This window comes from Salvelinus fontinalis, chromosome 16, assembly GCF_029448725.1.
Source record: "Salvelinus fontinalis isolate EN_2023a chromosome 16, ASM2944872v1, whole genome shotgun sequence".
Classification (NCBI taxonomy): Eukaryota; Metazoa; Chordata; class Actinopteri; order Salmoniformes; family Salmonidae; genus Salvelinus; species Salvelinus fontinalis.
Genome location: NC_074680.1, coordinates 44,158,649 through 44,183,374, shown reverse-complemented (window position 1 = coordinate 44,183,374; position 24,726 = coordinate 44,158,649). Strand labels below are relative to the sequence as shown.

At 45.5% G+C, this 24,726-nt stretch overlaps 1 protein-coding gene across 3 annotated transcripts in view; it reads left to right on the top strand.

Annotated features, from left to right (window-relative positions):
* sntg2 (syntrophin, gamma 2) overlaps positions 1 to 22,963 on the top strand; it is a 94,246-nt gene extending 71,283 nt beyond the window's left edge. For all 3 annotated transcript variants that reach the window (XM_055865506.1, XM_055865505.1, XM_055865507.1), the window contains 3 exons: positions 19,775 to 19,867; positions 20,032 to 20,142; positions 21,315 to 22,963. In XM_055865506.1, coding sequence (XP_055721481.1) covers positions 19,775 to 19,867; positions 20,032 to 20,142; positions 21,315 to 21,440 — 330 coding nt within the window. In that variant the 3' untranslated portion in view covers positions 21,441 to 22,963. The remainder of the gene's footprint in view (positions 1 to 19,774; positions 19,868 to 20,031; positions 20,143 to 21,314) is intronic.
* Positions 22,964 to 24,726: the final 1,763 nt, after the last annotated feature.

Here is a 24,726-nt window from a genome sequence, read left to right as displayed (position 1 = left end):
TGGATATACTGTAACGTTGAAGACTTGACATTGTTTTAAAGGCATAAATTCAACAGATTTTACACAACGTTTGTCTATGTTGAAATTCGGTTAACATGATGACATTATCCCGTGGTTGAAATTTCACCCTCAAAACAACAGTTTTATTTTTTATTTTTTTTTTATATCCAATGTATTTTCCATGTAGATTCCACGTCACAATATGTTGACAAATTACGTTGAAACAAAGTTGATTCTACCAGTTTTGTGCCTGTTGGGAAATACATTAAATTCAGCAATGCATTCATTTTTATAATCTGTTCCTTTTAGTGGATTATTCAAGAAAAGTACTCATTATTGTCATTATGAGGAAGAACATACTTAATGCATTTTTTTTGGGGGGGGGGGGGGGTTGGGGGCAATACAACTGTTAGGCTATGTGATTGTTATTTATGGAAACCTTAATTTGTCCAAATAGGTAACATTTCAGAGATACAAAGTGGATTTTAATTACTGATCCAGGGCCTGCTTTTAGTTTCTCTCCGACAAGGAAATCAATTGCACAGAGAATTGGTTGACGGGCAGTTTCTTTTCATGGTTTGTTCCTTTTTAAAACATGAGTGTTAAGTTTAATAAAATGTAGCTTAAAGGGATCTGAATAATTAGTCCTCACCTCATTGAACCATTAAATTGCCTGTTACGGTAAAGTCTGTAGCATTATGGTGATGAGCTCTGTTACGGTAAAGTCTGTAGCATTATGGTGATGAGCTCTGTTACGGTAAGGTCTGTAGCATTATGGTGATGAGCTCTGTTACGGTAAGGTCTGTAGCATTATGGTGATGAGCTCTGTTACGGTAAGGTCTGTAGCATTATGGTGATGAGCTCTGTTACGGTAAGGTCTGTAGCATTATGGTGATGAGCTCTGTTACGGTAAGGTCTGTAGCATTATGGTGATGAGCTCTGTTACAGTAAGGTCTGTAGCATTATGGTGATGAGCTCTGTTACGGTAAGGTCTGTAGCATTATGGTGATGAGCTCTGTTACGGTAAGGTCTGTAGCATTATGGTGATGAGCTCTGTTACGGTAAGGTCTGTAGCATTATGGTGATGAGCTCTGTTACAGTAAGGTCTGTAGCATTATGGTGATGAGCTCTGTTACGGTAAGGTCTGTAGCATTATGGGTGATGAGCTCTGTTACGGTAAGGTCTGTAGCATTATGGTGATGAGCTCTGTTACGGTAAGGTCTGTAGCATTATGGTGATGAGCTCTGTTACGGTAAGGTCTGTAGCATTATGGTGATGAGCTCTGTTACAGTAAGGTCTGTAGCATTATGGTCTTCCTTTCAGTATTTAATGTATTTTTATTTAATCATATTATATTCATATTCATATTATCTTTACCTGTATATGTAAAAGATTTGCTAAAGGTTAGACTGCATTAAATTACTTAGATACTCATCATTACAGCCAAAAGGTACAGGCTCTTACACTAGACTGACTCACCTCGGCTAATGATAGGAATAACCTACTCAATCTACACAGTGGGCCTGCTACTGTCAACCGTGTGTATAGAGGTGTTATTGATTGTTTCAAGACAAAAGTACCAATAGGGTCATTTCTGATAGTCACATACAGCATTTTAAAGGAATGTACAGGGATTCATAACACCTGAAGTGTCTTTATGAGCGTCGCAGGACACTTCATAACACCTGAAGTGTCTTTATGAGCGTCGCAGGACACTTCATAACACCTGATGTGTCTTTATGAGCGACGCAGGACACTTCATAACACCTGAAGTGTCTTTATGAGCGTCGCAGGACACTTCATAACACCTGAAGTGTCTTTATGAGCGTCGCAGGACACTTCATAACACCTGAAGTGTCTTTATGAGCGTCGCAGGACACTTCATAACACCTGAAGTGTCTTTATGAGCGTCGCAGGACACGTCATAACACCTGATGTGTCTTTATGAGCGTCGCAGGACACTTCATAACACCTGAAGTGTCATTATGAGCGTTGCAGGACACTTCATAACACCTGGAGTGTCTTTATGAGCGTCGCAGGACACTTCATAACACCCGGAGTGTCTTTATGAGCGTCGCAGGACACTTCATAACACCCGGAGTGTCTTTATGAGCGTCGCAGGACACTTCATAACACCTGAAGTGTCTTTATGAGCGTCGCAGGACACTTCATAACACCTGAAGTGTCTTTATGAGCGTCGCAGGACACTTCATAACACCTGGAGTGTCTTTATGAGCATCGCAGGACTCTTCATAACACCTGATGTGTCTTTATGAGCGTCGCAGGACACTTCAAAACACCTGAAGTGTCTTTATGAGCGTCGCAGGACACTTCATAACACCTGAAGTGTCTTTATGAGCGACACAGGACACTTCATAACACCTGGCTTAGCACCGTCTGAAAAACTGGACACTCGTCAAAACCTTTACAGATTTTTTTTCACAATTTGATTTGATGTTTTTCCACAATAACTATGGTCCCTTTTTTGAACTCATTTCTTTTCATGATCATTCATTTGAACCAAGAGTAAAAAGTATGCTAGATGTCAAGTCGGGACCTCATGGAATGGCCGGCAGGGTTCTGTATAATCCTCCTCTTCAAAAGCAGCCAACCAAAGGCAAAAGGCTAAGTAAAAAGCACAGTTAAGCCTGAGGGCCATGATGCTCAGGAACCCCTTTAACTACAGACATGTATAAATAATACAAAGGAAAGAACCTGTCAGAAGAGATGTAAATCACTGCAGTGCTGAAATACATTTCAAGGGCAAAGTGTGAACCGACAAAATTCCCCAATTTGGTACTGCATCAACTGTCCTCACACACCCATGTCAGTTATACTGTTAAGGCCATTCGACTGTTAAATACTGTTAAATAGCCATCACTAGCACATTAGAGGCTGCTGCGCTATATATATATATATATATATATATATATATATATATATATATATATATATATATATAGACTTGAAATGACTGGCCGCTTTAATAATGGAACACTAGTCACTTTAATAATGTTTACAGTATACACTTTATTCTATACTATTTAGTACCTTAGTCTATGCAGCTCTGACATTGCTCGCCCAAATATTTATATTTTCTTAATTACTTTAGATTTGTGTGTGTTGTTGTGAAATTGTTAGATATTACTGTTAGATATTACTGCACTGTTGGCGCTAGAAACACAAGCATTTCTCTACACGTGCAATAACATCTGCTAAACACGTGTATGTGACAAATACCATTGTATTTTATTTGATATTAAACTAGAAAATGTAATCACAACGCTTAAATGGTTTACCAGACACATGTTCCAAATATTAATTGGCTGTTGAGAAAATAAGTTATCAATCTGACAATCTTTGAAGGATAATATATCCATTTATGGTCCATAGAGTGCGTGTGTGGTCATGGATAGTTCAGGATCATGATTCCAAGGGGCTCAATTAAGTTTCCTCTTAATTCTGAGGACATTCCTTAGGCAAGTTCTCAACTGTACCAGAAGAAAATGTCAACACATGAACTGCAGACTCAAAGAAAAAATTTAACCCAATGAAATAACAGCCTCTCTTAAACTTTCATAGACTGAACCCTTGAAAGCAGGAGCACTTGGTAATGTCCTGTGTGCTCTGATGTATCCTGTACTTCAGTGGACCGGGACTTACTGTTTATTGATTTTTTAACATTTTAAATACAACATTAATATGACATAGAGTAGTTGGCCTTGTACACTACAAATAACATAGTTGGCCTTGTATACTATGAAGGATATAGTTGGCCTTGTACACTACGAAGGACATAGTTGGCCTTGTATACTATGAAGGACATAGTTGGCCTTGTACACTATGAAGGACATAGTTGGCCTTGTAAACTATGAAGGACATAGTTGGCCTTGTAAACTATGAAGGACATAGTTGGCCTTGTACACTATGAAGGATATAGTTGGCCTTGTACACTACGAAGGACATAGTTGGCCTTGTACACTATGAAGGACATAGTTGGCCTTGTACACTATGAAGGACATAGTTGGCCTTGTACACTATGAAGGATATAGTTGGCCTTGTACACTACAAATGACATATTTGGTATTGTACACTAGGAAGGATAAGGTTGGCCTTGTACACTACAAATAACATAGTTGGCCTTGTACACTACAAATGACATTGTTAGCCTTGTACACTATGAAGGATAAGGTTGGCCTTGTACACTATGAAGAATGTAGTTGGCCTTGTACACTAGGAAGGACATAGTTGGCCCTGTACACTAGGAAGGATAAGGTTGGCCTTGTACACTATGAAGAATGTAGTTGGCCTTGTACACTAGGAAGGACATAGTTGGCCTTGTACACTATGAAGGATATAGTTGGCCTTGTACACTAGGAAGGACATAGTTGGCCCTGTGCACTAGGAAGGACATAGTTGGCCCTGTACACTAGGAAGGACATAGTTGGCCTTGTACACTAGGAAGGACATAGTTGGCCCTGTGCACTAGGAAGGACATAGTTGGCCCTGTACACTATGAAGGTTATAGTTGGCCTTGTACACTATGAAGGTTATAGTTGGCCTTGTACACTATGAAGGACATAGTTGGCCTTGTACACTAGGAAGGATATAGTTGGTATTGTACACTATGAAGAATGTAGTTGGCCTTGTACACTATGAAGGATATAGTTGGCCTTGTACACTATGAAGGATATAGTTGGCCCTGTACACTATGAAGGATATAGTTGGCCTTGTACACTACAAATAACATAGTTGGCCTTGTACACTATGAAGGATATAGTTGGCCTTGTACACTAGGAAGGACATAGTTGGCCCTGTACACTATGAAGGATATAGTTGGCCTTGTACACTACAAATAACATAGTTGGCCTTGTACACTATGAAGGATATAGTTGGCCTTGTACACTAGGAAGGACATAGTTGGCCTTGACACTAGGAAGGACATAGTTGGCCTTGACACTAGGAAGGACATAGTTGGCCTTGACACTAGGAAGGACATAGTTGGCCTTGTACACTAGGAAGGACATAGTTGGCCTTGTACACTAGGAAGGACATAGTTGGCATTGTACACTAGGAAGCACATAGTTGGCCTTGTACACTAGGAAGCACATAGTTGGCCTTGTACACTAGGAAGGACATAGTTGGCCTTGTACACTAGGAAGGACATAGTTGGCCTTGTACATTAGGAAGGACATAGTTGGCCTTGTACACTAGGAAGGATATAGTTGGCCTTGTACACTAGGAAGTACATAGTTGGCCTTGTACACTAGGAAGGACATAGTTGGCCTTGTACACTATGAAGGATATAGTTGGCCTTGTACACTAGGAAGGATAAGGTTGGCCTTGTACACTACAAATAACATAGTTGGCCTTGTACACTACAAATAACGTAGTTGGCCTTGTACACTACGAAGGATATAGTTGGCCTTGTACACTATGAAGGATATAGTTGGCCTTGTAAACTATGAAGGACATAGTTGGCCTTGTACACTAGGAAGAATACGGTTGGCCTTGTACACTAGGAAGGATAAGGTTGGCCTTGTACACTAGGAAGGATAAGGTTGGCCTTGTACACTACAAATAACATAGTTGACCTTATACACTAGGAAGGACATAGTTGGCCTTGTACACTATGAAGGATATAGTTGGCCTTGTACACTATGAAGAATGTAGTTGGCCTTGTACACTATGAAGGATAAGGTTGGCCTTGTACACTAGGAAGGATAAGGTTGGCCTTGTACACTAGGAGGGATAAGGTTGGCCTTGTACACTAGGAAGGATAAGGTTGGCCTTGTACACTACAAATAACATAGTTGGCCTTGTACACTAGGAAGGACATAGTTGGCCTTGTACATTAGGAAGGATAAGGTTGGCCTTGTACACTATGAAGAATGTAGTTGACCTTGTAAACTACAAATAACATAGTTGGCCTTGTAAACTACAAATAACATAGTTGGCCTTGTACACTATGAAGGATGTAGTTGGCCTTGTACACTATGAAGGACATAGTTGGCCTTGTAAACTACAAATAACATAGTTGGCCTTATAAACATTGAAGGATATAGTTGGCCTTGTAAACTATGAAAGATATAGTTGGCCTTGTACACTATGAAGGACATAGTTGGCCTTGTACACTATGGAGGACATAGTTGGCCTTGTACACTATGAAGGACATAGTTGGCCTTGTACACTATGAAGGACATAGTTGGCCTTGTAAACATTGAAGGATATAGTTGGCCTTGTACACTATGAAGGACATAGTTGGCCTTGTAAACTATGACGGATATAGTTGGCCTTGTACACATTAAAGGATATAGTTGGCCTTGTACACTATGAAGGATATAGTTGGCCTTGTACACATTAAAGGACATAGTTGGCCTTGTACACTATGAAGGATATAGTTTGCCTTGTACACATTAAAGGATATAGTTGGCCTTGTACACATTAAAGGACATAGTTGGCCTTGTACACTATGAAGGATATAGTTTGCCTTGTACACATTAAAGGACATAGTTGGCCTTGTACACTATGAAGGATATAGTTTGCCTTGTACACATTAAAGGATATAGTTGGCCTTGTACACATTGAAGGATATAGTTGGCCTTGTAAACTATGAAAGATATAGTTGGCCTTGTACACTATGAAGGACATAGTTGGCCTTGTACACTATGAAGGATATAGTTGGCCCTGTACACTACAAATAACATAGTTGGCCTTGTACACTATGAAGGATATAGTTGGCCTTGTAAACTACAAATAACATAGTTGGCCTTGTACACTATGAAGGATATAGTTGGCCTTGTACACTACAAATAACATAGTTGGCCTTGTACACTATGAAGGATATAGTTGGCCTTGTAAACTACAAATAACATAGTTGGCCTTGTACACTATGAAGGATATAGTTGGCCTTGTACACTACAAATAACATAGTTGGCCTTGTACACTATGAAGGATATAGTTGGCCTTGTAAACTACAAATAACATAGTTGGCCTTGTACACTATGAAGGATATAGTTGGCCTTGTACACTATGAAGGATATAGTTGGCCTTGTACACTATGAAGGATATAGTTGGCCTTCTACACTATGAAGGATATAGTTGGCCTTGTACACTATGAAGGATATATGAATGAAGGCTTTGGTGACATGAATGAAGGCTTTGGTGACAAAACACCAAAGCCCCATATACTACCCACCACTGCGAACTGTACACTCTCGTTGGCTGGCCCTCGCTTCATACTCGTCGCCAAACCCACTGGCTCCAGGTCATCTACAAAACCCTGCTAGGTAAAGTCCCCCCTTATCTCAGCTCGCTGGTCACCATAGCAGCACCTACCTGTAGCACGCGCTCCAGCAGGTATATCTCTCTGGTCACCCCCAAAAACAATTCTTCCTTTGGCCGCCTCTCCTTCCAGTTCTCTGCTGCCAATGACTGGAACGAACTACAAAAATCTCTGAAACTGGAAACACTTATCTCCCTCACTAGCTTTAAGAACCAGCTGTCAGAGCAGCTCATAGATTACTGAACCTGTACATAGCCCATCTATAATTTAGCCCAAACAACTACCTCTTTACCTACTGTATTTATTTATTTTGCTCCTTTGCACCCCATTATTTCTATCTCTACTTTGCACCTTCTTCCACTGAAAACCAACCATTCCAGTGTTTTTTTTTACTTGCTATATTGTATTTACTTCGCCACCATGGCCTTTTTTAATATTTTTATTTATATATATATTTTATTTGCCTTCACCTCCCTTATCTCACCTCACTTGCTCACATTGTATATAGACTTATTTTTCACTGTATTATTGACTGTATGTTTGTTTTACTCCATGTGTAACTATATGTGGGGATTGGCCTTGTTGGCCTTGTAAACTATGAAGGATATAGTTGTCCTTGTACACTATGAAGGATATAGTTGGCCTTGTACACTATGAAGGATATAGTTGGCCTTGTACACTATGAACAATGTAGTTGGCCTTGTACACTATGAAGGATATAGTTGGCCTTGTACACTATGAAGGATATAGTTGGCCTTGTACACTATGAAGGATATAGTTGGCCTTGTACACTATGAAGGATATAGTTGGCCTTGTACACTATGAAGGATATAGTTGGCCTTGTACACTACTAAAGACATACTTAGCCTTGTACACTATGACGACTCTGGGAGGAATCCCTGTCCTGCGAATGATCAAGCATTGTGGTCCATGTCGCAGCAGAACCACAAATACAAATAGAATAGAATAAATTGTCTATGTGTATTCTCTGACTGAGCCTAGTCTGAACATTATCCTGAGGTGTACAATGTGGGCAGCACAAAAGGCATAATTAAAATGTGGTCTTTTACCCCCTCTGTCACTCTGTGAAAAAGCAATAATAATTTGCATTTTCCACCATTAATTATGTCAACTTGGGACATTATCTTTGGGAGACCAATGAGATGTGATGAAGTATTTACATTAGCTGGTGATGCTCAGTTCTCGAGCCAATTAGACAAGCCTCCTGTGGTTTCAAACCAGAGTTGAACTAAGTCTCCTGTGGATTCAGAAAAGCACTGAACAGAGTTGAAGTTGAACTAAGTCTCCTGTGGTTTCAGAAAAGCTCTCAACAGAGTTGAAGTTGGGCTAAGTCTCCTGTGGTTTCAGAAAAGCTCTCAACAGAGTTGAACTTGGGCTAAGTCTCCTGTGGTTTCAGAAAAGCTCTCAACAGAGTTGAAGTTGAACTAAGTCTCATGTGGTTTCAGGAAAGCTCTCAACAGAGTTGAAGTTGAACTAAGTCTCCTGTGGTTTCAGAAAAGCTCTCAACAGAGTTGAAGTTGAACTAAGTCTCCCATGGTTTCAGAAAAGCTCTCAACAGAGTTGAAGTTGGGCTAAGTCTCCTGTGGTTTCAGAAAAGCTCTCAACAGAGTTGAAGTTGGGCTAAGTCTCCTGTGGTTTCAGAAAAGCTCTCAACAGAGTTGAACTTGGGCTTAGTCTCATGTGGTTTCAGAAAAGCTCTCAACAGAGTGTCACGCCCTGGCCTTAGTATTCTTTGTTTTCTTAATTATTTTAGTTAGGTCAGGGTGTGACATGGGGAATGTATGTGTTTTTGTAGTGTCTAGGGTGGTTGTAAGGTTTAGGGGGTTTATTAGAGTAGTCGGGTTTATGTTTAGTATAGTAGTCTAGCTGTGTCTATGGTTGAGTGTAGGTATCTAGGAAAGTCTATGGTTGCCTGAATTGGGTCTCAATTAGAGACAGCTGGTTATTGTTGTCTCTGATTGGGAGCCATATTTAAGGCAACCATAGGCTTTAGCTGTTTGTGGGGAATTGTCTATGTCGATGTTCTATGTTGCATGTATGCACTTAGTTCTTGGTTAGCTTCACGTTCGTCTGTTTGTTGTTTTGTTTCGTTTTCCTTCTTAAAATAAAAAGAAGATGTACTTTCCACACGCTGCGCCTTGGTCCTCTCTCAGTCCCTTTGACGATCGTGACAGAATTCCCCACCTATGCGGGATCAAGCAGCGCGAAAAGCGGCAACAGGAGCAAGGCATCAAGGATTCATGGACATGGGAGGAAATTCTGGACCGCGAAGAACCAGGAGAATATAACCGCCCCAAAGCTGAGCTGGAGGCAGCGAAAGCAGAGAGGCGGCGATATGAGGAGCTAGCTCGGAGGCAGGAAAAGGATCTGGGCTACACTACGTGGGAGGAGATCGACAGGTGGGCGATCAACCCAGGGCGAGTGCCGGAGCCCGCCTGGGATTCTCTGGCGCAGTGCGAGGAGGGATACCGGCGTATGGAGGCAGCACGACGACGCGGTAGGAAGCCTGTGAGAAAACCCCAAAAATTTCTTGGGAGGGGGCTTAAAGGGAGAGTGGCGAAGTCAGGTAGGAAACCTGCGCCTACTCCCTGTACTTACCGTGGAGAGCGGGAGTACGGGCAGACACCGTGTTACGCAGTAGAGCGCACAGTGTCTCCTGTACGTGTGCATAGCCCGGTGCGGGTTATTCCACCTCCCCGCACTGGCAGGGCTAGATTGAGTATTGAGCCGGATGTCATGAAGCCGGCCCTACATATCTGGCCACCTGTGCGTCTCCTCGGGCCGGTTTACATGGAACCAGCCTTACGCATGGTGTCCCCGGTTCGCCTACATAGCCCGGTGCGGGTTATTCCACCTCCCCGCACTGGTCGGGCGACGGGGAGCATTCAACCAGGTAAGGTTGGGCAGGCTCAATGCTCAAGGGAGCTAATACGCCTGCACGGTCCGGTATTTCCTGCGCCACCTCCCCGCCCCAGTCCAGTTCCACCAGTGCCTACACCACGCACCAGGCTTCCAGTGTGTCTCCAGAGCCCTGTTCCTCCTCCACACACTCGTCCTATGGTGCGTGTCTCCAGCCCGGTACCACCAATTCCGGCACCACGCACCAAGCCTCCTGTGCGTCTCCAGAGTCCTGTGCATCCTGTTGCTGCTCCCCGCATTAGCCCTGAGATGCGTGTCCCCAGCCCGGTACCACCAGTTCCGGCACCACGCACCAAGCCTCCTGTGCGTCTCCAGAGTCCTGTGCATCCTGTTGCTGCTCCCCGCATTAGCCCTGAGATGCGTGTCCCCAGCCCGGTACCACCAGTTCCGGCACCACGCACCAAGCCTCCTGTGCGTCTCCAGAGTCCTGTGCATCCTGTTGCTGCTCCCCGCATTAGCCCTGAGATGCGTGTCCCCAGCCCGGTACCACCAGTTCCGGCACCACGCACTAGGCCTAATGTGCGTCCCCAGGGTCCAGTATGCCCTGCTCCTTCTCCCTGCACTAGCCTGAAGGTGCGTGTCCTTAGCCCGGTGCCTCCAGTTCCGGCACCACGCACCAGGCCTACAGTGCGCCTATTCCGGCCAGAGCCATCCGTCTCCCCAGCGCCATCTGAGCCATCCGTCTGCCCAGTGCCGTCTGAGCCATTCATCTGTCCCGAGCCATTAGAGCCGCCCGTCTGTCCCGAGCCGTCAGAGCCGTTAGTCAGTCAGGAGCCGCTAGAGCCATTCGTCAGTCAGGATCTGCCAGAGCCGCCACCCAGACAGGATCTGCCAGAGCCGCCAACCAGACAGGATCTGCCAGAGCCGCCAACCAGACAGGATCTGCCAGAGCCGCCAACCAGACAGGATCTGCAGAGCCGCCAACCAGACAGGATCTGCCAGAGCCGCCAACCAGACAGGATCTGCCAGAGCCGCCAACCAGACAGGATCTGCCTTAGCCGTCAACCAGACAGGATCTGCCAGAGCCGTCAACCAGACAGGATCTGCCAGAGCCGCCAACCAGACAGGATCTGCCAGAGCCGCCAACCAGACAGGATCTGCCAGAGCCGCCAACCAGACAGGATCTGCCAGAACCGCCAACCAGACAGGATCTGCCAGAGCCGTCAGCCAGCCATGAGCGTCCAGAGCCGTCAGCCAGCCATGAGCGTCCAGAGCCGTCAGCCAGCCATGAGCGGCCAGATCCGTCAGCCAGCCATGAGCAGCCAGATCCGTCAGCCAGCCATGAGCAGCCAGATCCGTCAGCCAGCCATGAGCAGCCAGATCCGTCAGCCAGCCATGAGCAGCCAGATCCGTCAGCCAGCCATGAGCAGCCAGATCCGTCAGGCAGCCATGAGCAGCCAGATCCGTCAGCCAGCCATGAGCAGCCAGATCCGTCAGCCAGCCATGAGCAGCCAGATCCGTCAGCCAGCCATGAGCCGTCCAGCCAGGATCCGCCAGAGCCGTCCAGCCAAGATCCGCCAGAGCAGTCATCCAGCCAGGATCCGTCCCTCAGTCCGGAGCTGCCGTCCCTCAGTCCGGAGCTGCCCCTTATCCTGGTGCTGCCCCTTATCCTGGTGCTGTCCCTTATCCTGTTGCTGCCCCTTAGTCCGGTGCTGCCCCTTAGTCCGGTGCTGCCCCTTAATCCAGTGGGGTTAATGTGGAGGGTGGCCATTTGGAGGAGGCTACGTAAGCGGGTAGTGACTATGGTGGGGTGGGGACCACGACCAGTGCCGGAGCCGCCGCCGTGGACGGACGCCCACCCAGACTCTCCCCTAGACTATGTGCTGGTGCGCCCGGAGTTCGCACCTTAAGGGGGGGGTTATGTCACTCCCTGGCCTTAGTATTCTTTGTTTTCTTTATTATTTTAGTTAGGTCAGGGTGTGACATGGGGAATGTATGTGTTTTTGTAGTGTCTAGGGTGGTTGTAAGGTTTAGGGGGTTTATTAGAGTAGTTGGGTTTATGTTTAGTATAGTAGTCTAGCTGTGTCTATGGTTGAGTGTAGGTATCTAGGAAAGTCTATGGTTGCCTGAATTGGGTCTCAATTAGAGACAGCTGGCTATTGTTGTCTCTGATTGGGAGCCATATTTAAGGCAACCATAGGCTTTAGCTGTTTGTGGGGAATTGTCTATGTCGATGTTCTATGTTGCATGTATGCACTTAGTTCTTGGTTAGCTTCACGTTCGTCTGTTTGTTGTTTTGTTTCGTTTTCCTTCTTAAAATAAAAAGAAGATGTACTTTCCACACGCTGCGCCTTGGTCCTCTCTCAGTCCCTTTGACGGTCGTGACACAGAGTTGAACTTTGGCTAAGTCTCCTGTGGTTTCAGAAAAGCTCTCAACAGAGTTGAACTTGGGCTTAGTCTCCTGTGGTTTCAGAAAAGCTCTCAACAGAGTTGAACTTTGGCTAAGCCTGGAACTGAAAACTGATTGGATGGGCGTCAGCTTAAAAAAATAACATTTAACCTACACGGTTTGTCCCTTACAGTTTTACATGGAGTTAGGTGTTTATTTAACCCTTATTTTCCCAGGTAAGTTGACTGAGAACACATTTTCATTTACAGCAACAACCTGGGGAACAGTTACAGGAATGAGCCAATTGTAAGCTGGGGATGATTAGGTGACTGTGTGAGGCCCCGATTGGGAAATTAGCCAGGACACCCGTTTAACATCCGATCTGAAAGTCATTCGGGCAATGTCCCGAATCACTACCCTGGGGCATTGGGATATTTTTTTAGACCAGAGGAAAGGGTACCTCCTATTCGGCCCTCGAACACCACTTCTAGCAGCATCTGGTCTCCCATCCAGGGACCAACACTGCTTAGCTTCAGAAGCAAGCAAGCAATTGGATGCAGGGTGGTGTGCTGCTGGTATTGGTGTATTCACATTAAACTTAGACAGGGTCATACTCATGAGCCAATTTAATGTATGTTTTTCGTTGTATTCTGTCGAGTAGGACGACAGCACTAGCCCTAACTCTGGCATGTTGTTTTCTCCCAATCCCCGTTGAGGAAGCTTTCCAATTAGCAACGTGTAGTCTGTGTTTAGCGTGACACAACAAATTATCACACAAGGATTTTTCTTTTCATGGCAACTCAATTTCATCCAGGCACCTTTGTGGAGAAGAGGTTATTTTTAAACAGCAAGACACTGAAGAGTCCCGCTGCATTCACTGTTCACTGTAGTCAATCATTAAACACAGCAGGTTCCCACCAGCCTTGTGAGAGAGTGTGAAAGGAGCAACACCTGAAATTCACAGCAAAATGTGTCAAACAAAGTGTCCGAAGCGGTAAAGGGAGCGATAGTAGCATTCTGTTTGAGTGGGCTTCGTTTGCTGAAGAACGGAAACATGGGGAAGATAGGGTTTCTACACCGAACCTTATTATTTCCACAAAGATCTACACTTCACTACAGAGACACTCCTCACACATCACTGCTTTCAATAAGACTGTGTGAAAAGCATTATGTCACACATTTGGTTGTTCTTGTCAGGGCAGTAAATGGAAGACTACAGACTGTAGACACCTCCGTAGATATTTCACTTTTTCCTTGCATTTTATATTGTCAGGTTCTGAACAAACGGAGTAAAAAAAAAAAACTCAAAACGGACAACGAGGAAAAACTCAAACCAAGTTTATTCACCCACTGGGTCATACAGCTGCTAAGACAAGTTATGATTACACAAGCACAGCTATTTATAACCTCTTACTAGGTGGGGTCATCTCCTTACACATCTAGACAGACAATACACATCAAATCCAATTGTATTAGTCACAAGTGCCGAATACAACAGTTGTACATTTACATTTACATTTACATTTAAGTCATTTAGCAGACGCTCTTATCCAGAGCGACTTACAAATTGGTGCATTCACCTTATGATATCCAGTGGAACAACCACTTTACAATAGTGCATCTAACTCTTTTAAGGGGGGGGGGTTAGAAGGATTACTTTATCCTATCCTAGGTATTCCTTAAAGAGGTGGGGTTTCAGGTGTCTCCGGAAGGTGGTGATTGACTCCGCTGACCTGGCGTCGTGAGGGAGTTTGTTCCACCATTGGAGTGCCAGAGCAGCGAACAGTTTTGACTGGGCTGAGCGGGAACTGTACTTCCTCAGAGGTAGGGAGGCGAGCAGGCCAGAGGTGGATGAACGCAGTGCCCTTGTTTGGGTGTAGGGCCTGATCAGAGCCTGTTGTAGACCTGACACTGAAATACTTACAAGCTCCTAACCAACAATGCAGTTTAAAACAATATGAATAATAATAATAAATAAAAGGAACAAGATATTAAAGAGCAGCGGTAAAATAACAATAGAGAGACTATATACAGGGGGGTACCGGTACAGAGTCAATGTGCGGGGGCACCGGTTAGTCGAGGTAATTGAGCTAATATGTACATGTAGTTGTTAAAGTGACTATGCATAGATAATAACAGAGAGTAGCAGCTGCGTAAAGGGAGGGGGGGGGGGGGGGGGGAGCAATGCAAATACTCTGGGTAGCCACCATTTGATTAGATACATCTCTGTTGCTAGGCAGGAACTTAATTGGTTCCTCCCACTGGTGTAGTCATGGCCCTGCCTTATGCTAGAACCTTTGTGAGTGTGGAAATGATTGTGTGTGACACAAGACTGCAGTAGGAGGGTCGTAGTGGTGGGCCCCTCTATGTGAACATGGGACTGCAGTAGGAGGGTCGTTGTGGTGGGCCCCTCTGTGTGAACATGGGACTGCAGTAGGAGGGTCGTAGTGGTGGGCCCCTCTCTGTGAACATGGGACTGCAGTAGGAGGGTTGTTGTGGTGGGCCCCTCTGTGTGACACAAGACTGCAGTAGGAGGGTCGTTGTGGTGGGCCCCTCTGTGTGACACAAGACTGCAGTAGGAGGGTCGTTGTGGTGGGCCCCTCTGTGTGACACAAGACTGCAGTAGGAGGGTTGTTGTGTTGGGCCCCTCTGTGTGACACAAGACTGCAGTAGGAGGGTTGTTGTGGTGGGCCCCTCTGTGTGACACAAGACTGCAGTAGGAGGGTCGTTGTGGTGGGCCCCTCTATGTGAACATGGGACTGCAGTAGGAGGGTCCTTGTGGTGGGCCCCTCTGTGTGAACATGGGACTGCAGTAGGAGGGTCGTTGTGGTGGGCCCCTCTATGTGAACATGGGACTGCAGTAGGAGGGTCGTTGTGTTGGGCCCCTCTGTGTGAACATGGGACTGCAGTAGGAGGGTCGTTGTGGTGGGCCCCTCTGTGTGACACAAGACTGCAGTAGGAGGGTTGTTGTGGTGGGCCACTCTGTGTGACACAAGACTGCAGTAGGAGGGTCGTTGTGTTGGGCCCCTCTGTGTGAACATGGGACTGCAGTAGGAGGGTCGTTGTGGTGGGCCCCTCTGTGTGACACAAGACTGCAGTAGGAGGGTCCTTGTGGTGGGCCCCTCTGTGTGAACATGGGACTGCAGTAGGAGGGTCGTTGTGTTGGGCCCCTCTGTGTGACACAAGACTGCAGTAGGAGGGTCGTTGTGGTGGGCCCCTCTGTGTGACACAAGACTGCAGTAGGAGGGTCGTTGTGGTGGGCCCCTCTGTGTGACACAAGACTGCAGTAGGAGGGTCCTTGTGGTGGGCCCCTCTGTGTGAACATGGGACTGCAGTAGGAGGGTCCTTGTGGTGGGCCCCTCTGTGTGAACATGGGACTGCAGTAGGAGGGTCGTTGTGGTGGGCCCCTCTGTGTGAACATGGGACTGCAGTAGGAGGGTCCTTGTGGTGGGCCCCTCTCTGTGAACATGGGACTGCAGTAGGAGGGTCCTTGTGGTGGGCCCCTCTGTGTGAACATGGAACTGCAGTAGGAGGGTCCTTGTGGTGGGCCCCTCTGTGTGAACATGGAACTGCAGTAGGAGGGTCCTTGTGGTGGGCCCCTCTCTGTGAACATGGGACTGCAGTAGGAGGGTCCTTGTGGTGGGCCCCTCTGTGTGACACAAGACTGCAGTAGGAGGGTCGTTGTGGTGGGCCCCTCTGTGTGAACATGGGACTGCAGTAGGAGGGTTGTTGTGGTGGGTCCCTCCGTGTGACACAAGACTGCAGTAGGAGGGTCATTGTGGTGGGCCCCTCTATGTGAACATGGGACTGCAGTAGGAGGGTCGTTGTGGTGGGCCCCTCTGTGTGAACATGGGACTGCAGTAGGAGGGTCGTTGTGGTGGGCCCCTCTGTGTGAACATGGGACTGCAGTAGGAGGGTCGTTGTGGTGGGCCCCTCCGTGTGACACAAGACTGCAGTAGGAGGGTCCTTGTGGTGGGCCCCTCTGTGTGAACATGGGACTGCAGTAGGAGGGTCGTTCTGGTGGGCCCCTCTGTGTGAACATGGGACTGCAGTAGGAGGGTCGTTGTGGTGGGTCCCTCTATGTGAACATGGGACTGCAGTAGGAGGGTCGTTGTGGTGGGCCCCTCTCTGTGAACATGGGACTGCAGTAGGAGGGTCGTTGTGGTGGGCCCCTCTCTGTGACACAAGACTGCAGTAGGAGGGTCGTTGTGGTGGGCCCCTCTGTGTGAACATGGGACTGCAGTAGGAGGGTCGTTGTGGTGGGCCCCTCTGTGTGAACATGGGACTGCAGTAGGAGGGTCGTTGTGGTGGGCCCCTCTGTGTGACACAAGACTGCAGTAGGAGGGTCGTTGTGGTGGGCCACTCTGGCCCCCCCTTCTAGAGGTTTTTCTCACTTCATCTGTTGACTTGACATGGAGCCGAATTCCTCGCTCCTTCCTAGTTACGCAGCTGGCATGCCTTATCAGTGACGACCTGTTTCCCTTCAGCTGGCCTGCCTTATCAGTGGTGACCTGTTGTCTTTCAGCTGGCCTGCCTTATCAGTGGTGACCTGTTGCCCTTCAGCTGGCCTGCCTTATCAGTGGTGACCTGTTGTCTTTCAGCTGGCCTGCCTTATCAGTGGTGACCTGTTGCCCTTCAGCTGGCCTGCCTTATCAGTGGTGACCTGTTGCCCTTCAGCTGGCCTGCCTTATCAGTGGTGACCTGTTGTCTTTCAGCTGGCCTGCCTTATCAGTGACGACCTGTTTCCCTTCAGCTGGCCTGCCTTATCAGTGGTGACCTGTTGCCCTTCAGCTGGCCTGCCTTATCAGTGACGACCTGTTTCCCTTCAGCTGGCCTGCCTTATCAGTGACGACCTGTTGCCCTTCAGCTGGCCTGCCTTATCAGTGACGACCTGTTTCCCTTCAGCTGGCCTGCCTTATCAGTGGTGACCTGTTGTCTTTCAGCTGGCCTGCCTTATCAGTGGTGACCTGTTTCCCTTCAGCTGTCCTGCCTTATCAGTGGCGACCTGTTTCCCTTCAGCTGTCCTGCCTTATCAGTGACGACCTGTTGGCCTTCAGCTGGCCTGCCTTATCAGTGGTGACCTGTTGCCCTTCAGCTGGCCTGCCTTATCAGTGACGACCTGTTTCCCTTCAGCTGGCCTGCCTTATCAGTGGTGACCTGTTGCCCTTCAGCTGGCCTGCCTTATCAGTGGTGACCTGTTGCCCTTCAGCTGGCCTGCCTTATCAGTGACGACCTGTTGCCCTTCAGCTGGCCTGCCTTATCAGTGACGACCTGTTGCCCTTCAGCTGGGCTGCTTATCAGTGGTGACCATTTTGCCCTTCAGCTGGCCTGCTTATCAGTGGAGACCTGTTGCCCTTCAGCTGGCCTGCCTTATCAGTGACGACCTGTTGGCCTTTAGCTGGCCTGCTTATCAGTGGTGACCTGTTGCCCTTCAGCTGGCCTGCCTTATCAGTGGTGACCTGTTGCCCTTCAGCTGGCCTGCCTTATCAGTGGTGACCTGTTGGCCTTCAGCTGGCCTGCTTATCAGTGGTGACCTGTTGGCCTTCAGCTGGCCTGCCTTATCAGTGACGACCTGTTGTCCTTCAGCTGTCCTGCCTTATCAGTAACGACCTGTTGCCCTTCAGCTGGCCTGCCTTATCAGTGACGACCTGTTGGCCTTCAGCTGGCCTGCCTTATCAGTGGTGACCTGTTGCCCTTCAGCTGGCTTGCCTTATCAGTGGTGACCTGTTGCCCTTCGCCTCCCTCCTTAGAAACATTGATATTAAACAATAACATGTTTGAACAGAATATTAACTTTCTGTACTTCCCCTTGTCTCACATTCACTTGGGGCGGCAGGGTAGCCTAGTGGTTAGAGCAGGTAGCCTAGTGGTTAGAGGGGCGGCAGGGTAGCCTAGTGGTTGGAGCAGGTAGCCTAGTGGTTAGAGGGGCGGCAGGGTAGCCTAGTGGTTAGAGCAGGTAGCCTAGTGGTTAGAGGGGCGGCAGGGTAGCCTAGTGGTTAGAGCAGGTAGCCTAGTGGTTAGAGGGGCGGCAGGGTAGCCTAGTGTTTAGAGCAGGTAGCCTAGTGGTTAGAGCAGGTAGCCTAGTGGTTAGAGCAGGTAGCCTAGTGGTTAGAGCAGGTAGCCTAGTGGTTAGAGCAGGTAGCCTAGTGGTTAGAGCAGGTAGCCTAGTGGTTAGAGGGGCGGCAGGGTAGCCTAGTGGTTAGAGCAGGTAGCCTAGTGGTTAGAGGGGCGGCAGGGTAGCCTAGTGTTTAGAGCAGGTAGCCTAGTGGTTAGAGCAGGTAGCCTAGTGGTTAGAGCAGGTAGCCTAGTGGTTAGAGCAGGTAGCCTAGTGGTTAGAGCAGGTAGCCTAGTGGTTAGAGGGGCGGCAGGGTAGCCTAGTGGTTAGAGCAGGTAGCCTAGTGGTTAGAGCAGGTAGCCTAGTGGTTAGAGCGTTGGACTAGTTAACCAAAAGGTTGCAAGTTTGAATCCCCGAGCTGACAAGGTACAGATCTGTCATTCTGCCCCTGAACAAGACAGTTAACCCACTGTTCCTAGGCCGCCATTGAAAATAAGAATTTGTTCTTCACTGACTTGCCTAGTTTAATAAAGGTAAAATAATTAAAACAGTAACTTTCCATACAACCAGTTCCTATCCACCCTCCCTTGACCCCAACCTATACATTCCTAATACATGTAAAGTAATCAATACGTTCTAATATGGTAACATTAATAAGTATATTTTAACTAGTTTAGAAGAATTCTCAATTGACACGATCTAAATTCCTCTCGAGCATAATGGACTGAACACACCTGCAGCAATAGCAGGGCTATATAAATGGATAGCCTACTACAGCATTGCACGTTCACAATTCTGTTTGTTGATCCTGTATTCAAAGCTCAGTGGAAGTTCAAGCATTGGAATAAATTAATTTCACAATAATCCATATGTAGACTGTACTCTGACCCCGACAGCAGTTCCTTTCACGCAAAAAAAACTTAAACAGGATCCCCTAATTACTCCTTTTGTAAACCACCCATTTAAGATGGACCCTCAATGGAAACACAACGAACATGTACATTATTTCAACCTTTCTTCAGTAGCTTCTTTGTTCTGATAACCCCCCCCCGAGCAGAGAATCGTTTTAGTTTGAGATGCTTCTGACGTATTGAATCTTTCCGTTACACAATGTATATGTTGAAACGTCTGATTGTTCTCTAAATACCGGTCTTTCTCTCAACAGTCAAAGACCTACATGTGCAGCAGCCAGGGTAAAGTACTGTGTTTGACTATAGACTTTGGATCTGGCTTCACTTGTTCCGAGAGCTCCTCGAAGGTGAGTCGTTGTTCATTCGCTGTTCATTCACTATTCTAACTGAATGTTCAACAGGCTATACACTAGGGGATATATTGTCCATTGCTAGCCTGGTCACCTACTGTTTATTGATTAGTTAATAATAATGAACCCTTGCTATATTGTAAAACTCTTATCCTCTGTAGACGATATTATGGAGATACAAATTCTCTCAACTGAAAGGCTCCTCTGATGATGGGAAGACAAGGGTGAAACTCCTCTTCAAGAATGCTGAAAACAAACAGATAGAGATGAAGGTACATTCTATACTCCTCTGTAAACCGGTCATCTCTGTGTACCCGTCGCAAGACACCACTGGTCGATGCTGATTTATAAAACCCTCTTAGGCCTCACTCCCCACTATCCGAGATATCTACTGCAGCCCTCATCCTCCACTTACAACACCCGTTCTGCCTGTCACGTTCTGTTAAAAGGTCCCCAAAGCACACACGTCCCTGGGTCGCTCCTCTTTTCAGTTCGCTGCATCTAGCGACTGGAATGAGCTGCAAAAAAACACTCAAACTGGACAGTTTAATCTCCATCTACATTTAAAGACTCAATCATGGACACTCTTACTGACAGTTGTGGCTGTTTCGTGAGATGTATTGTTGTCTCTACCTTCTTGCCCTTTGTGCTGTTGTCTGTGCCAAATACTGTTTGTACCATGTTTTGTGCTGCTACCATGTTTTGTGCTGCTACCATGTTATTGTCATGCTGTGTTGTTACCATGCTGTGTTGCTACCATCCTGTGTTGTCATGTGTTGCTGCCATGCTATGTTGTTGTCGTAGGTCTCTCTTTATGTAGTGTTGTGTTGTCTCTCTTGTCGTAATGTGTGTTTATATCCTATATATATATATTTTTTTTAATCCCAGCCCCCATCCCTGCAGGAGGCCTCTTGCCTTTTGGTAGGCCGTTATTGTAAATAAGAATTAGTTGTCAACTGACTTGCCTAGTTAAATAATGAAGGTTAAATTAAATTAATATCTTCTCAAGTTCCATTGCATTGCAGTGACCTCTCTGAGGAGAGTATTGATAGACGGCAGAATGTTTGGTGGCACCTTTAAATTGGGGTGGTTTTCATGTGTTTGATGTCCTTCCCTTCACGCCGTTCCAGCTGTTACTATGAGCAGTCCTCCCCTCAGCAGCCTCCACGCCCGTGGACACTTAATTAAATCAGCTTTTGCTACCTCATCAATATATAGAATCAAACTATCTCTGGTAAATGCCATGTGGGGAACCAGTAGAGTAATATTATTAACTAATATGATTGTTGTTTTTGTTGTTAGTAGTAGTATTAATAAATACAAGTGCCTATTTGTTACAAAAGTAATTGGGACATTATGTATGAAAACATTTTGTAAATGTTATGCAAACTCTTTTAAGAGTAATTCTTCGAATTTGTATTCAGGGTTTTTCTTTTCATTGCAGGAGCTGGAGTTTTCCAATCTGACGGCAGTCCTCCATTGTATTCATTCTTTTATCGCCTCCAAAGTGGCCTCTGTGGACCCTGTCTTTGTCAACAGTCAAAGCATCTCTGGAAAATACATGATTTAGACACTTCCTGGTGTTGTCATGTACAGTTTAGTCACATGAGCTAATTGACTATTTTATGCACATTCAAATTAAATTGATATGTATATCTTGTTCCTGTTATTTTTGTAAGGCTCTTGTTAAATAATAATAAGGAAAATATTTTAAAAAAACATATTTGACTTTGGAAGTAGGGGATATTTATACTTGCATTAATTGGTTGTTATTGACATTACAGTATGAATATGCTCAAAATGACAGATTTCTTTTCCCATGTAGAAAAACATGTTACTGGGTTGCATGTTTCGCATTGTCAATGAGCGCTGATGAAGAGTTCATCATAAATGCATTACAGTAGCTTGGAAATTCAAAAGGAGGCAAATAATTGGTAGGAAAACCTTTTGTCATCATTTTGATGTCACCAGATTGGCTTTAGATGCAGTGTAACGTTAGCTAGCGAGCTAAGATTGAAGGAAGGCCACCAGATTGGCTTTAGATGCAGTGTAACGTTAGCTAGCTAGCTAAGATTGAAGGAAGGCCACCAGATTGGCTTTAGATGCAGTGTAACGTTAGCTAGCGAGCTAAGATTGAAGGAAGGCCACCAGATTTTAGCTAGCTAACATTACCATTGCTATTTATTTATTTTTTACAAACTTTGATAGCTAATGACACCATTGCCATTTGTCTACAGTAAATTTGACAACATGATAACTCTGGCAATGTTGTTTCCTACTAAATATTTGATTACTTTAGCAGCAGTCATCATATTTCCAGGCACTGTAGTGTAATTTAGACGAAACAGTAGTTAGCCTGGGCGTATCACCACTATGGCGCCGCCAATAGAGAACTGCTTGAGAACGTTCATGACAATGGCATGGCGCGACCCAGTGACGGCGGTACAACCTATGAATAGGGCCTACAAGTCACAAAGAGGGTTTCTTTGTTCTAGGTTCATTGCAAAGTTTTGAATTCATGTGCAGTTGAACTTTTTTTTTCTCATATTTACAAAGTAAAAAGCAGAACAGTTTATACTGTACAAATCAATACACATGAAAACATTTTGAAATTAGTATTCTACTGGGCTATACTCTGTGGTTGATTTAACTTATTCCATGACTTCTGAGCGTGGCTGTTGCATGACTTTGGAAAAAGAGTGTCTGGAGAGTTTTGTTTAGAGGCGCACAAATGCAGGGCTTGGTGGAGGCGTTCATGACACCAGAGGGTGTTTTAGTTTATGTAGACAGTCACTGCTAGTCACTGATATTCTCCCATAACAAAGGGTTGTGTGGAAGGACACTTGGGGAAGAAGATGCAGGCTTATTGTAGCAATGCTATGTTAGGATACTGTATCTGTCAGATGACTAAAATGCTAGTTTATGAAAATAAATCAACATGTATGTTTTAAGTTTTGTAATATTTTACTTTATAAGGCCATGCAGTCTGACAGTCATTACAAACGCTTACCATCATATACATCTATATCTGTATTTTTACCCAGCCTCTTTGGTTTTATTTTCTATTACTAAATAAACCCCAAATCATTCCTCCTTATTGTCAAATGGTCTTTTAATGAATTCCGTGCCCTACCTTAAATGTTCACAGCTATTGATGGTGGAAATAAACGCCGACTAACAAATCAATAGTCTTGATTTGCTGCTGGAACAAAGGCCACCTGCTGCTTGAAGAGTCTTGAATAGGGTAAGAAGGAAATTGAGACCAGTGACAGGAAAATCTCTTCTTAAATTAAACAGCAATAACATTTTGCTGAAAACTTTGTTGTCCCATTCTTAGATCCAAAATGTGTTTACTAGGGCTCTGCTTGGCATTTTGTTTTCCTACTTGGAGGATTGGAGGTATTCTGCCTCCTGCCCGTAGCTTGACTTTGATCAGATTTCTAAGTTTTGTTTTGTTGAGCTCTGTATGGAATGTTTAAAGGGCAGAATCAAATGGTCAAGAAACAACAACAAAAAACGCATGACTGAATTGTCTGCTGTATGTTCCAATGCTCTCCAACTGGCTTTCAAATCCATCTCATTAGATGGCCAGTCCCTCAGGTTCTGCACTGCAGGGGCAACCTCAGGCACTTCTTCCTAGTGGTTCAGAATGTCACACCACATGTAACTGTCGGTGCACAATCTTTCAATTTTTCTATACACTGTACCTGCTAGGCCAGGGCCTCCCAGCGGGTGCTAAACAGGGGACCGGTAACAGTAGGCGCTGTACAACAGGCTCCTAAATGGTACCTCTCACACCTGTAGACTGAGCTGTTTGCACCATTCAAGGTTTCTTCCGTAGCACCATCATTTTGTGGGGGGTGAAGACAAAGTGCAGAAACCAAACCTGAACCGATATACAGAATGTCTCTGTGAGAGAAATCAAGACACCATGAAGAACAGCAACAAGATGGAGAGTTTCAACGAACGTCCTGAAGACATGGACCATGTCCTTCCGCTGAACTGAAGTCACGGCATACTTGGTAATGCTATGCAGTTTCATCAGCAGTTTGTCAAGTACAGAGCTCAAGTGCCTCACTCAATCTCCCGGGGGGCCATGACACCCACTCTTGACGACAGAGGCAACAGTAAGCTCTGAATGCTAACTGAAGCATTTGTGATTAGGGGCGTCTGAGGGCGTTCTCCAGGAGAACTAGTGCCTACTCCCCTTATTACAAGAAATCCTGAAGGCTGTTTTAGAGAATTAGATAAAAAGAGGTTACTGTACTGTTAAATTAAGCCAATTACAAATGACAGCGTGAGAGGACAGAAGTATATGGGAGCAGCAGGGTGAACATTCTTTTTTTTGAAAGAAGTACTATCTGAAAGAAACGCATAACATCTGTGGACACACAGTTAGCCACTGGAACGAAAACTGCCTGACAAAAAAAACAACCAACCTTGCAAGGAGATAAATCACAATCAATACAGAAAGACTACTGGGAATAAACAGTATCAGTCACTTTGACACAAACAATACATTGGGAGCCTTTCTGATGTTAGCAAAGGCCTTCTATTAAATGACATGTCATACGATTGTACATTTATGCAAAATCTTCCATTGTAACGGGTTACCACATTACAATAACATCTCAGCATTTTACATGTATATATATATATAATATATAACATGGCCAGTATCTAAATGTCATTACTCTATAAAATACAGGACGGTACCTTTCTTATTGGTAGAATGGCAGTGATGTTTCCTGCTCAGACATAATAAAGACAAGGTCATCTCACACGAGTCCAGAAAAGGTAATTTCCCTTTCTTTTTCTCTAGCTCAAATAAGCAAGACTTTTGACGCACAATTCAA